Source organism: Pongo abelii, chromosome 5, assembly GCF_028885655.2.
Source record: "Pongo abelii isolate AG06213 chromosome 5, NHGRI_mPonAbe1-v2.0_pri, whole genome shotgun sequence".
Lineage (NCBI taxonomy): Eukaryota > Metazoa > Chordata > Mammalia > Primates > Hominidae > Pongo > Pongo abelii.
The window spans coordinates 138,417,943-138,432,351 of NC_071990.2; the positions used below are offsets into that span (position 1 = coordinate 138,417,943).

The window sequence follows — 14,409 nt, forward strand, 5'->3', positions numbered from 1 at the left end:
TAACTGGAATTTCTATATTAGTTTATCTTTAGAATTCCTGACTTTGTGTTCTGCAGTATCAATTCTGCTCTTCCAAATGCTCAGTGATGTTTAGTTTAGTATTTATAAGCTGGATACAAGTTTACATATCTTTATACATTCTTTTGGGGCATAGTTATTTATTATTTCAATCTCTTTTAAAGTAAATGCTACCACTTTCAGATGTCGCCGCTGTGTGTTTAATAAGCTTTAATGTTTTCCTCATGACAAAATTTTGGAAATTACATTTAGAAGAAAGAAAAAAGATTACCTATAGTTTCCCCACTTGAGAAAGAATCTCTTATACCATATTATTATGTTTCTTTTAAAAATCTCTGTTTTACCATATTATTGTTTTCTACATTTAATTGAAATGTAAATTTATATTTTAAAATGCACATATTTTTAAGTGTACAGCTCAATTAGTTATCCAGAAGTGACTACCCCTGTATAACCACTATCCACGTTGAGATACAGAACATCGCTTGCATTCCAGAAGCCTCTTCCCAAATCTGAACCCCTCCTTCCCAATGATAGCTACCCTTCCAGTCTCTATCTGTGTGTGTATTTTTCAAAGTTTGGGTAAACAATCTTTTCTTTCTTTCCCTCTCTCTTTTTTTTTTTTTCATAGAGACAGAATCTTGCTATGTTGCCCAGGTTGATCTAGAACTCCTGAGCTCAAGCAGTCCTCCTGCCTCGGCCTCCCAAAGTGCTGGCATTATAGGCATGAGCTACCATGCCCCACCTAAGATAATCTTTAATGAATGAATATCTGAATCTGTCCATGCTAGGAACACATAGCTCCTATATAATGAGTTTTCTTTAAAATATTAATAGAGTAGAAGTAGTTTTGTATATTTTTGTTTTGTTTCAGTAAAAGATGATTAGATTTGGTTCTGATTTAAACTAGTTCTTTAGATGTATTTTTATTTTTAATTATTATTATTATTTGAGACAGGATCACTGTGTCACCCAGGCTGGAATGCAGTGGTACGTCATGGCTCATTGTAGCTTCAACTTCCTGGGTGCAAACAATCTTCCCACCTCAAGCCTCCACCCCCACCCTATCCTACTGAGTAGCTGGGACTACAGGTGTGCACCCCTTTTTTATTTTTTTAATTTTTTGTAGAGATGAGGTCTCACTGTGTTGCGCAGGCTGGTCTGGATCTCCTGGGCTCAAGTGATCCTCCCACCTCAGCCTCCCAAAGTACCGGGATTACAGGTATGAGCCGCTGTGCCTGGTTAGATATCATTTAAAAATTCAGCTCTTGTTTTGGTTCAAATCTCTATTCCCATAGTCTTCGTTACCAGGTTTAATGGTTGACAGTAGATAAAAGTATTTAAGAATTCTCTAATGAGTTTAGAAAATTGGATTTTAGAAGATGGCAAGCATTATTGGTAGTTAGGATATTTGTGTCCTGTTCACCTTTTATGTCAGGTGATATTTTCTGCATCTGTCACAGACTAGCTTTAGAGTTAAAAAGAACAAGTGCCAGAAGCAGTCGGTGTCCTCAGGCATTAGTCTCTGCTGTTTCCTCATTTATGCTTTCATAATTGTGTAATTTTTTAGCTTACAATGATATAACAAGTCGTTGTTGTTTTTGCTAAGCCATAAAACATTTCCCAGTTCCAGCTCTGTAGGATATCAGTTTGCTCCTTAGATGGATGGTATTAGGCTGCGTCTGCTGCCCTCTGCACTACGTAGACACCCTGATATAGTTTGGCTGTGTCCCCACCCAAATCTCACCTTGAATTGTAACTCCCACAATTCCCATGTGTCATGGGAGGAACCTGGTGGGAGGTGATTGAATTATGGGGGCAGGTCTTTCCTGTACTGTTCTCATGATAGTGAATGAGTCTCATGAGATCTGATGGTTCTATAAGGGGGAGTTTCCCTGCACAAGCTCTTTTTTTTTTTTTACTGCTGCCATCCATGTAAGACGTGACATGCTCCTCCTTGTCTTCCGCCATGATTGTGAGGCCTCCCCGGCCATATGGAACTGTAAGTCCATTAAACCTCTTTTTCTTCCCATTCTCAGGTATGTCTTTATCAGCAGCGTGAAAATGGACTAATACATACCCCTTGCAATTATAGCATCCCATTACTGTTGACATCTGCCTCTGATCTTTCATTCCTGAATCACTCACTTTCCTATTCAATTTCCTTTCTCTTGATTATGAAGCATTGCTTCTGAAAACCCACCAAACATACTGACTAGGCACACTTCAGATTACTTTTTAAAAAACTTCATTTGGGCTCTTGGTCCTACTCAACTTACCTTTGAAGTCTTTCTGATTTTACCTTTGAAGTCTTTTTTATTTTTTTAGCCCATTCTCCACTGTATCTTTCCTCAACCTTTTTCAGTGTCAGTATCTGGACGTTTGACCTTATGTTCTACTTACTGTTAAAAGAGAGTTCCCAGGAATGAGCATCTTCTTCCATCTCTGTCACCCCAAAATGTTTGCATTTTATCTCTATTTTTTTCCCATCCTTCCAGTGGGTTTCTAATTTTCTCGCTGGTTTCCTCATCCACATCTTTGCTTCTTCACTTATCCACTGTTTTTAGATCTTCAATCGGTTCTTCTGTTTTCAAAGCTCTGTGGGGCTTACCCCACTGTCCTGTCACACTATCAGTAAGTTCTATTTCTCTTCTATTATTAAATATCTAGAATTAGTAAATTGACCTCTTGCTTTTAGTTTCTCAGAATCTACACTGTCTTTTAAACCTGTCTTCCTTTCATCATTCAATTGAAGTTAAGCCCAAAAAGATCACCAGTAAACTCCTGAAACCCGAATTAGCCTTTTTTCAGACTTTTTTCTTATTTAGCCATATAATTTTTATATTTGAAAAAAATCTTCCTGTCCTACTTTTTCAGTGCTACCATGCTGACCTCTTCTTCCTTACCTCTTTGCTAAATATCTTCATCACCATCCCTCCAAAAGTAGATGTTCTCCAATATTCAATCTTAGCCCTCTTACTTCGGTGCAACTTCCCCTTAAAGCTGTCATATAATTTTATGCTAGTGATACTTGCCCTGTGTATCCAGCGGACTTTACTGTGAGATCTGAGTAGATGTCATGCTTTTCCTTCAGTATTCCTAACCTGGTCAATTGATTGCATTTCGGGGCCATACTAGAGATCTGGGAAATAATCCTAGTTTTCCTGTCTCTTCACACTTCCTAAATTCAACTTGGTATTGAGTTTATGAGTTGTTTCTCACCAATATCTCTGAAATCCAGACAATGCCTTTCTACCTCCACTGCCTTAGATAAGCACTTATTTGTACCTTTACCATGGATTACTGCAACAATCTCAAACCTGGTCTCTAAGCTCTTTCCATCATCCCATTGATTCTCCATGTTGCCTCCAGGGAGAGGTTTCCATAATGCAAATCTGGTTTTGTTAGTGCTTGACCTGAAAGGAGCAAGGTGAGAACTGCCACCATCACCACTGTAAATGAACATGGTTCTAAAAATTGTGTGGCCAGTTAGAAATAGGAGAAAACAAAATAGAATGTAAATTTTTTAAAGGTAGAACATTTTATTGTCATTTGTAATTCATATGATTGTCAAATTGAATAAGTATTAAATATATCAACTTTAAACCTATTAAAAATAATAAGAGAGTCCAATAAGAAAGTCAGTTAAAATAAATGTATAACATTGAATAACCTATAGATATAACAATTATCAGTTAGAAAATAAAATGGGAAAAATTACTTTTACAAGGCAACAACTGTGTATGTGTGTGTGTGTGTATGGGTGTAGTATTCCCAAAGAAAAAAATTAAAAATATACAGGACTCTAGATTAAGAAGATTATGTTACTTTGCTAAGAGACCTTTGAAAAAAGACTGGAATAAATGGACAGACACATCATGTGCCTGCAACAGAATACATTTTTTCTATTGCTGTCCCTTTTTTAAGGCATTTGGCATCCAATACAGATGCTACTATATTTGCCTCCTAACCTATCTTTCTCTTTTTGGAATTCCTGGTCAGTTACTCCTGTGATGCTTTTAAACCGCTCTGACCATTAACCTCCTGCCATACTATTAAATACTAATTTTAATTTGCAAATCAATCCAGTTAAATTGTCGTTTTTATCATTGTCATCTTTACTCAGAAACCTTCAAGAGGAAGCCCATTCGTTCCCTTCAGTGTAGAGTCTGAACTTTTAATCTTGCTTTCAGGATTCAATATAATCCGTTTTCCTTTTTAATTTTAGTTCTCACCATCCTATGTAATCCTCTATTGCAGAACAATTACATTTTGTTATTTGTCATATCCATGTTTTTACCCGTTTCTCTTGCTCTCCTCTGCCTCTGCCTATGAAAATTATTTTTGCCTTTTTGACTCCAGAATTAAGTTCTTCTCTTCCTTCTCTCCTCCTCTTCTTTCCTTCTCTGCTTCAGTAAATATTTTGTGTCAACTAAATATCTTGAGTGCCCAGAAATAGACAGTGGATTAATGTCAACCACCTGATACATATGTGCTAAATAGCTATTCAATGAATTAATGAAAAGGATTTTTTTAGTTTATTGGTCAACTCTTTCCTTGCTTTTGCATAAATTCCGTAATGATTATCATAATAAACCATATTCTCTCCTGTAGTCACTTTCTATTGTAAGCTGGTTGAGTAAGTAAAGCATGTTTCTTCCTTTAGTTCCAAATTTAATATACTGCAGTATAATGTCTTGGCTGCTTTTTCAAAATGTAGAGTTAACTATGATTTTTTTTTCATTCTGTCTGTATCTTTCTGCCTGTTTCTATTATTCATTTTTGCTAAAGAGGCCATGTGTCATAAAGATAATTACAGTAGATTGAACAAGTTTCCCAAGGGCAAAAGCAATTGTCCACGAAATAGAGAAAAAAAGGGTATAATGATAAATAGCAAATGGAAAACTTCTGAATAAAGTAAAGCTCCTAATGAGTCAGTTGGAATTCCTGATTATTATTAACAATCATATTAAATCATTTGAGATAAGTTACCTTATCAGTTGCATGTGTAAACATTTTAATAAAGTGGAGAGAATTGACGCAATTAAGGGATATAAATTCATTTTCTAAATTTTACACGTATTTAAAGTGTTGTATTTCCATTTTAATGTTTCCTTCTCTAAAATCCACATTTATGGGACCATTATTATTGAAGATGTTCTATAATACATGTGATTTGATCCACTATTGGTAAATTTTTATTATAGTCTTCTTAGTGAATGCATGTTTCTTTACTATCTTTGGATTTATGTAGCATTTAGTCCGGTATTTTGCATATAGGAAATGCTAAAATACTGGTTTGATAGAGTTGCTCTCTGGCATTCCATGTATGAAGATGTCTTAATGTATACGCCATACATACCTCTGTTTAGAAATTAATAGGCTTTATTGACATAAATTTCTGTTCAGTTTTTCAAGCTTTATTGTATGTTTTGAAGAAACTGACACATTAGTTCAAAGCAAGTAATTCATATTTCTGATTAGTGTGCTTATTCTTATAACAGAAATGCCTATTTTGCTGTATTAAAGTGAAAATGAAATAATTAAAAATAGAACTTATATGGCATCTTACCTTGTTAGTTTCATTTTTTTTACTACCCTAGTAGATAGCATCTTTTAAAATAATAAGATTGATTCTCTCTTCAAATTTTACATTAAGAAATATAACATTTTGACAAACCATTTTTTTTTTCCATAATGTCAGTAATTTTAATTCTGACTTTGATGAAAAGATTAGCATGTTGGTCTTAGCTTAAAGGAAATTCAGAAGGGCATAGGGATGAAATGTACCACAGCAGGGGCTTGTGAGTAAAGGAATACATTTTCCACTTGTATATCCTTGGGCAGAAGCAGTAGAGCCTGGAGGCCTCTGCCCTTGAGTGTCCACGTGCACACTCATCCTGTAAGGGAAGAGGGTCAAACAAGAGATGCCCCAGCCTTCAGAAAACCCTAGTTGGGATTCAGAAAAAAACTGCCTCTCAAAAGATTGAGTTTCATCAGAGGAGTTATAATGCAATTATAACTTTTAAATTGCCTTAAAACTAAAACTTTCAGTTCTTCACTTACTCTGATGTATCCCACTGCCTAGAACATTTTCCTTTTTTCCATTGTGCCCCTGACCCAAAAACAACAACAAATGCTGTCTGGCGGGCTCCTCCTTTAAGCCTCAGCTTAGATATTACTTCCACCTGAAAGCAGGCACTTCCCTCACATTCGATTATAATGGCCCCTTGCCTACTTTTATGGGACCCTGTAATTCCTCTGTCATTGTACATGTTACTCTACAGTATAGGTGTCTCTTTGCTTACCTCTCTCTCCATTACAATCAAGATCTGTGGAGCCAGAGACCAGGACCCTTGTGTTTATTGTCATAACCTGTACATACTTCTGACACAGAGGAGGTTCTTAATAAGTCTTTGTTGAATAAATGGATGAATACATGTATACATAAATTATCTTTTAGATAGCTTTGTAATGCTGAGGAATATTTGACAAACAGTTCTTAGGACACAAAGGCAAGCTCCCTGTGAAACTTCTCTAAATATTCCTGAAATTAAAAACAAACAAACAAAATATATATCCTCCAAATCCCATAAAACTTGTTGCTTTTACCCACATCTCTGACCTCACACCTAATTGGATGCTTTTTATTATGTGAGGGGCTCTCTCTACTCAACAAAATCTTGCAGAAAACTATGGCTAATACATGGAATCATTCAGTCAACAAGCATCTATCAAAGGTTTACTGTATGTAGAACACAAGGAATATAGATTTACAGATTTAATCAAGATACAATCCCTGACTCTAAAAAAAAATTATCTTGAGGTTTAGTTTTTATAAACGTGCATGAATGTTACTAGAAAACAGATACTATATTACCCAGCATGCTTTTGCTTCCTCGTTCATTGTTATAAAGCATAGAGCCTAAGTTATTTTGCCAGTATTACGATGTGCTCAGCTCTGATGCCTGAAATATTTTGCTCCATTTGTTCCCTTTAGAACAGATTTTGTTATTTGGAGTTGGCTTTTCTTTTTTTTTTAATTAATCTTTATTTGGCTTTGTGGTTTAATCTATAAACCACATCAGCCCATTTAGAACTCAGCAGGATACAAATCTCAAGGAAAGTAAATAAAAATATTGTTATTAACCATAGCTTAAATGATTAATAAAATTTTCTCATGCCTTTCAGTAGAAATTCTGGATATTGGCTTATGTATGTAGAAAAGCTACATAAACTTTTGATTTAGGAATGCTTCAGGGAGGACTTAGGTTTTTGTTTAAAGATGGTTCAATCATGTTTCCTCTTAGTCCTCCTACTAATTCTGTCTCCTCCTATCTCATATTAACCTATCAGATTTGAAACTTAAATTTTAAATAAAAATGTCAAAATATGGCACAAGGTGTTTTCCGTTGTATTAGTGGCATATTCTTATTCTTTCTCCTCAGGAAAGGAAGAGAATTCTTCCTTAAGAATACTTCAGTCCTGCCAAGTTTTGAATTTCTTTTAATCAACAACAAAAAGTTCCTGCACAAGTACCCCATCTTAGTTCACATGACAGAAACCCAGTTAAAAAATTGATACATGTTATACTGTTTCTCAGAGGTCCTCAGTCCTAGCTGAGTGTTGGAAAGGGCGGCAGACGATTACAATGCCCAGCTGAAGAATACTCTGGATTCATGTTTGGGGTCAGGGGTTGAGACTCTGAAGAAAATTATGGATTCTCTCTCCCTTCCCACCAGAATGTAAATATACACAAAATGTTGTATGTATGGACTTTCTGAAACCTATCTGTGGACCTTGGCTTCAAGACCCCAGCCTGTGTCAGCCCAAAGTGGAGCCAGTGATACTGATCCCAGGACCCCACTCTGAAGCCTGAGGCTAGGGAGATGGGGACCCGTCTGTGTGACCTCCAGGTGATTCTCATGGACACTAAAGCTTGAGAACCACCGTCTTCTAGAAGTGCCTCCAGTAAACTATAGTTTAATGTATGCCTTTGGCCTACTGGAGGGTTGAGATGTTGGGTTTTTTACAGCCATGTGAAGAAAGATGTATTTTTTATAAAGTCACTCTTTTGGCACCGAATAATTTTTGTAATGGCGTATTATATATTTCTCTTATAGTCAAGAACTAGGAAAAACTTTTATATCCTCTGATGAGCTGGTAAATTGATCATATCTGTATACTCTTATATTATTGTTTGCCTTTAATTTCATGCCCAATTTTAGCAACTATTCTCAGCCTCTTTTTTAAATATAACGTCTACCCATTTTCCCCATTTCATAATGTTTGTTCTGTTAATGAAGTGGTTTTTCTGTTACTCACTATGTATGTCCTATAAGAAAGCAAGAGTTATTATGTTTCATTGAAATAATGGTTACCCTCTTGAGACAGTAAACTGAATCCCTGTGTGTGGCCATGTTAAAGGATAATTTTCAAAATGGTGACATGACTCTCATAGTATGAACATGTGTCAAAGATTTTATTTAACTAATTTATGTAACTCATGTAAGATTTGACAGCTAGCTTAAAGGAACTAAAGAGCAGACACAGGCAATCATTGAGTGCTGAAATGAATTTACCAATAGGTGTAAAACTGGACACTATCCACAGGGCAATAAGACTTAAGGTTTGGAGTCATCTCTTGCAGCGGGTAAGGGGGGCATCAGTTGCATCTCTACAGGACAGAATTCCCTCGCAACTTTTATGAATGGGAATCATTTGCCTTGCTATCGGTTTTCTATAATTTACAGAGTTGTAAAGTAATCTAGTCAGAAAGTGAAACGCACAGAGCTCTGGAGAAACAGGTAACCCATATGGTCCCTAAGACAATGCCAGCCTCCCACTGAAAGAACACTTAGTCATCTTTTTTTCTGGTTTCAATCATTTACAATTTTTCTGATAGCAAGATAATGGGCAAATAAGTGGGGTTCTCATATAAGGGACTGAAACTGAGAAAGAGAATCTTGGGTAGGTGGAAAAGGAGATTCCTATTACCATCTTTCTCATTCTCTATCCTGAGTCTGGCCTTGAAGGGGTCTTCATGGCCAGGCGTGCGTTCCTGTGGAATTGCATTGCAATTCCTCCATCCGGGAGGGGAAGCATTTGTCACGAGGAAGCAGGCTGGGAGCCAGGAAAGATGCCTCTTTGTTTGACAAGCTAAAGAACGAGTGTATCTCATCCTATAAAGCAGATTATTTATTTTCATGCCATTTTCTTTACTTATTTTTTCTGTTTGTTAACACTTTTTTTTTTAGCAAAGTCTTTTTTAATATGTGTCTTTTTGTTAGCCCTTATTTTTAGTATAGTCTTTTTTAAAAGTCTCTTAGGCTGGCCACAGATAGGTACCATGGGGCATTAAGAAAGAACCCCATGTTTACTTTCAGTTCTAGAATTAGAGGGGAAGCAGTGCTACCAGAAGCCATTGCAGTGGTGGTGATAATTAATAAGAGGTCCCCTGGGGACCACATGGCACAATAGTTTTTCCTTACCAGGAAGTTCCTACATAGCAACCTTGGAGAATCTAGAGCCTCTTTGTTAGTTAGTAAAGTGCTTTTTTCTTACCTTATTATTATTTTCTTTATTGTTAGCTTGCTTAAATTTGTAGAACCAGATAGGATTTAATTAACAAATAGGGGAATACTATTTTCATCAATTTGAATTAATCTATTCATAATTCTATATCATTGCAGTTTTAGATCTATCTTAATCCAATTAAGTATAGATTTATGAACATTTGCTGAATCAGTGGACTTGACATTTGGTAGTTATTATAAATCCTGAATAAATAAGCTGGATTGAAGAGTGCTGAATAAAGTTTCAGAAACATAATTTATAGATACCTTGCACTAGAAACCTAAGTCTTATTTCTCTGATTCTCTTCTCTCCAGTAGCGGATGCTTAACATGTGGAAAGGCCCAGCACTTGAAAAAAATAAGCATAGATGAGACAGGGGTAATTTAACATAATGATCTTTGTGTCCTATGGTATAAAAACCGAAAACTGCAAGATTAGGCAAATAGTAGTTTTCAGTTTGCCTTTTCTACAAGGCACTGTTTTTACTGAGTACATTTAACAGGTTTAGGTTCTGGCTGTAGCTCTGCTACTCTAGTGTGAACATGAGGACAGAGTTAACCTCTGAAATTGTAATCTATAAAATTAATTTGTTGAGCTAATATTCATTGAGTTATGTTGTTCTAATAAGACATGGTCCATGCCCTCAAAGAGCTGAAGACAACTCTTTGTCTTCAGTCGGTAAAATAAGTACAATCAAGTATTATGGGTACAGTGAATGACTTCATAGAGGAGGTGATACCTAAACTGATTTTTTAAAAAAGAGACATCTCTGGCAGAGCAAGGCAAAGGGGACAGAGGAGCAGACAGAAAGGGAGGGAGAAGAGGAGTTATTAAAGAGAAGCAGTCAGTAAAAGAACAAGAGCGAAGAGGCATAAACAGCATGCTTGGATTTGAGGTGTGAGCCCGGTGCAATGAGAAATGAAGTAGGAACAACCAGATCTTGAAGAGTGTGGTTTTTAAATTTAAAAGTTTGACTAAAAAGTCTATAATGCTTTCTGTAGCTTGGATTCTGATCTCAGAATATTGCTAGTGAATGATAAGGAGCTAATATTACTCTGATTAATTTGAATGGTTCTTGTATTCAAAATTAGTGATAGCCAAGAAATTACATTAGTCAAAACGAGGGTTCTTTTGTGTAATTTTCAGCCTTTGTAATAACCATGAAAGGCTGGGAAATGGAGTGCAAATACTTTTGGTTAAAAGCACTCTCTTGCTACTTCATCTTTCATTTTACTGCCTACCTTGTTTCTTTTCTTTTTTTTAATTGTGGAAAATTTTGAAAACATATAAAGTAACAGAATCGGATAATGAACTTCATTACTTAGCTTGAACAACTATCAACATTCTTATTTTATTTATTCCTGTACTCTCACACATCGTTTGTTATCGCTAACATTATTTTTACTATTTTTAGGTATAATTAACATATTGAAATTTACAAATCTTAGATATACATTTTTGACAAATAGATATGCCTGTGAAATTCACATCATCCCAGTTATTTGATGTTTCCCCTGGTTTCCTTTTTACCCCTTTCCAATCTCCCCTATCCCCACCCTTCCCTCCAGGTGAGAAGAGTAACATTGTTCTGATTTTTGTTTGTTTGTTTACCTTAGATGAGTTTTGCCTGTCTTAGAATTCTATAAAGAACTCTTCTGTATGTCCTCATTTGTTTCTGGCCTCTTACCTGTGAGCTTCATCCATGGTACTGAGCCTGTTAGCAATTCCTCCCTTTGTTTTGCTGAGCACATTCTGTTGTATGAATTTACTACAATTTGTTATGGATTCTTTTGTTAGTGGGTATTTTGGTTGTTTTCCTTTTTTTTTTTTTTTTTTTTTTTTTAAGACAGAGTCTCACTCTGTTGCCCAGGCTGGAGTGCAGTGGCATGATCTCGGCTCACTGCAACCTCTGCCTCCCAGGTTCCAGCGATTCTCCCACCTCAGCATCCCTAGTAGCTGGGATTACAGGTGTGTGCCACCACACCTGGCTCATTTTATGTATTTTAGGTAGAGGTGGGGTTTCACCATGCTGCCCAGGCTGGTCTCGAACTCCTGACCTGAGGTGATCCATCTGCCTCGGCCTCCCAAAATGCTGGGATTACAGGTGTGAACCACTTCCCCCAGCCTTGTTTTCGATTTTTTGCTATCGTGAATGAAGTTGCTATGAACATTCGTGTATACATTGTTTTGCAAACATGTTTTCATTTTTCTTGGACAAATATCTGGGAGTGGAATTACTGGGTCAAAAGATAGGTATGTGTTTAACTTGGTAAGTAACGACCAAATTGTTTTCCAAAATGGTGGTATCATGTACCTCCCTACCAGCAATGTATGCAATCACAGCTGTTCCACATCACTGCTGACATTTGGTGTTGTCAATCTTTAATTTTAGCCATAATGTGAGTATATGGTGGTATCTCATTGTAATTTTTATTTGCATTTCCCTAATCCCTAATGATGTTGAGCACTTTTTTATGTGCTTACTTTTGCCCATTATTTTTAATTAGATTGTCTTTTATTATTGAGTTGTATTGGCTCTTTATGTATTCTTGATACAAGTTGTCAGGTGTATATTTTATGAATATTTTATATAACTGTGTCTTGCCTGTTCATTTTCTTAACAGTGTCTTTTGATGAGCAAAAGTTTTATTTTTGATTGAGTGTAACTTACCAAATTTTTGATTATTACTTTTTGTATCCCTAAGAAATCTTTACTTACCTCTGTATTGAGAATATATTTTCCTATTTTTTTTTTCTAAAAGGGTTATACTGTTTGCTTTTATATTTAGGTCTGTGGTCCATCTCAAATTCATTTTTATGTGCAAAGTTGGGGTCAGGATTCACTTTTTTTCCTATGGATATTCAGTTGTTTTACCACCATTTATTGAAAAGACTATTTTTTTCCTTTTGCTTTTTAATTGTTTTGGTACCTTTGTTGAAAGCCATTTGTCCAAGTATGGGGCCTATTCCTGAACTCTGTTCTCTTCCTTTGATCTACTTGTCTTTATCCTAATCCTGCACGGTCTTGATTACAGTATCATGCTGAGTCTGGAAGTCAGCTAGTGTAAGTAGTGCAGCTTTGTTGTTTCGTTTCAAGATTCTTTTGGCTAAGTCCTGGCATTTCCACATAAATTTTAAAAATTGCCTCATCCATTTCTATTAAAAAACGAGTATATAGAAATACAGTTGATTTTCATATATTAATTTTATACCCGGAGACATTGCTATATTCACTAAGTTTTTAATGCATAGTTCCTGAACACCCTGGACTTTCTTCCCTTCATGTTTTCCTATGGCTTTGTAGATGTGAAGGTCCTTGTCTTTTATGTCTGCCTCCTACAGAGGTCCAGTGGGAATGCCATGGCATTGTGAAGTTGTCTGACACTGTCCCAGCTGGAATCGTATAGTCCCCCTAAGAGTCTCTGTTAGTGCACCTTCCACACTCAGTCTTGAATGAGCCATTTTTTGAAGGCAAGAGCTTTACTTTATCTTCCTCTTCAGTCCCACAATATTGAGCACAGCATCTTGTTCACAGTCTGGAATGTATCTTTTCTACATTTATCTCAGATAGTAGGGAATTATGTAGCTGTTGGGTGGAGTGAAGGTGGGGGACATTCTTATAGGAAACCTCAATCAATTGAAATATACCAATTGGAATATACTCAATCAATGGGAATCAGTTGGAATACCCTGAGGTATATCCTAAAAAGGGAATATGGACCTTTTATCAAAAACTTAGCCCTATGTTTTCCCTATTCAAAAATATGTTTACTAGTGGATGATTTACGACACTCTAAATGACTTGGGTTTTTGCTGCCAATTTTGAATTTTTGTATGTCTAAATACGTTTCTTCTTACTTCATTTTTGTTTTCTAGGTGGCTGACTGTTCTTGGGATGAAACAATAAAGATCTATGACCCTGCTTGTCTTACCATTCCTGCTTGAGATACATATACTACTTTGGTCAGAAACAGAGGATGTTGGCTGAAGAACTGCCTAACAGCAAATAAATTAACTATGAAAAACATAGACATTATGCTTTTATATGCTATTCAGATTTCAAATCTTTCCAATTTACCCTGGAATCAGTTTTGAGGGAGCTAATAAAAACTTTGGCTCACTCGTTAAGCCTGATACATAAGCCATATTTCTTAAAATTCTAAGAAATAATTAATGTTATGGTATATCTTGTAATATCTATTAAAATGTAGTCTCTGGGTCATAAAATGGATTAAAATATGGGAGATCAGTAGATTATACTTATATAGATAGTGATATATTTCATTTTTAATTTGTCATTTTTGATGTAAAATATAAATAAACTGTATCTATTGATAATTTATCATTTTATAACTTCCCCCAAAAGACTGCTCTTTCTAATACATTGTATATGTGAATACAGTACTATATATAATATAGATATATCTGTGGTTCAGTAACAGGACACTAGAATATATTTAATTTATTCTTTTATTTAGTAGCTGTTTATTGAGCATCTACTCAGTGCTTGACACATAGACTGAATGAGATTCTCTCAATGACTGGTGCCATGTTTTTAAGAACATGGAATGCTGTGAGCTAAGAGCTTACTGTTTTGTTTTGTTTTTTTTTTAGCATTTATTCACATATTTTTAGATATTGTACCCATGACTCTATAATTTTGTCTTCCCACTTCTCTAATATCAAAAATTTTTTAAACTGTCAATTAAACAAAAAGTTTTACGTCCTACTAAGGCTTCTAGCTATTGACCTTGAAACCAGGCCTAAGTACTGCTATACATGCTCCTTGCCACCTCCGTAAGTTTTCTTGAAAAA

At 35.7% G+C, this 14,409-nt stretch overlaps 1 protein-coding gene across 3 annotated transcripts in view; it reads left to right on the plus strand.

Annotated features, from left to right (window-relative positions):
- Positions 1 to 13,944, plus strand: part of PEX7 (peroxisomal biogenesis factor 7) — a 92,986-nt gene extending 79,042 nt beyond the window's left edge. For 2 of the 3 annotated variants that reach the window (XM_002817400.4, XM_054558206.2), the window contains exon 10: positions 13,471 to 13,944. In XM_002817400.4, coding sequence (XP_002817446.2) covers positions 13,471 to 13,539 — 69 coding nt within the window. In that variant the 3' untranslated portion in view covers positions 13,540 to 13,944. Of the gene's footprint in view, positions 1 to 7,466 lie in introns of all 3 variants that reach the window. The other variant, XM_063725002.1, reaches the window with a different exon arrangement.
- The last annotated feature ends 465 nt before the right edge of the window (positions 13,945 to 14,409 follow it).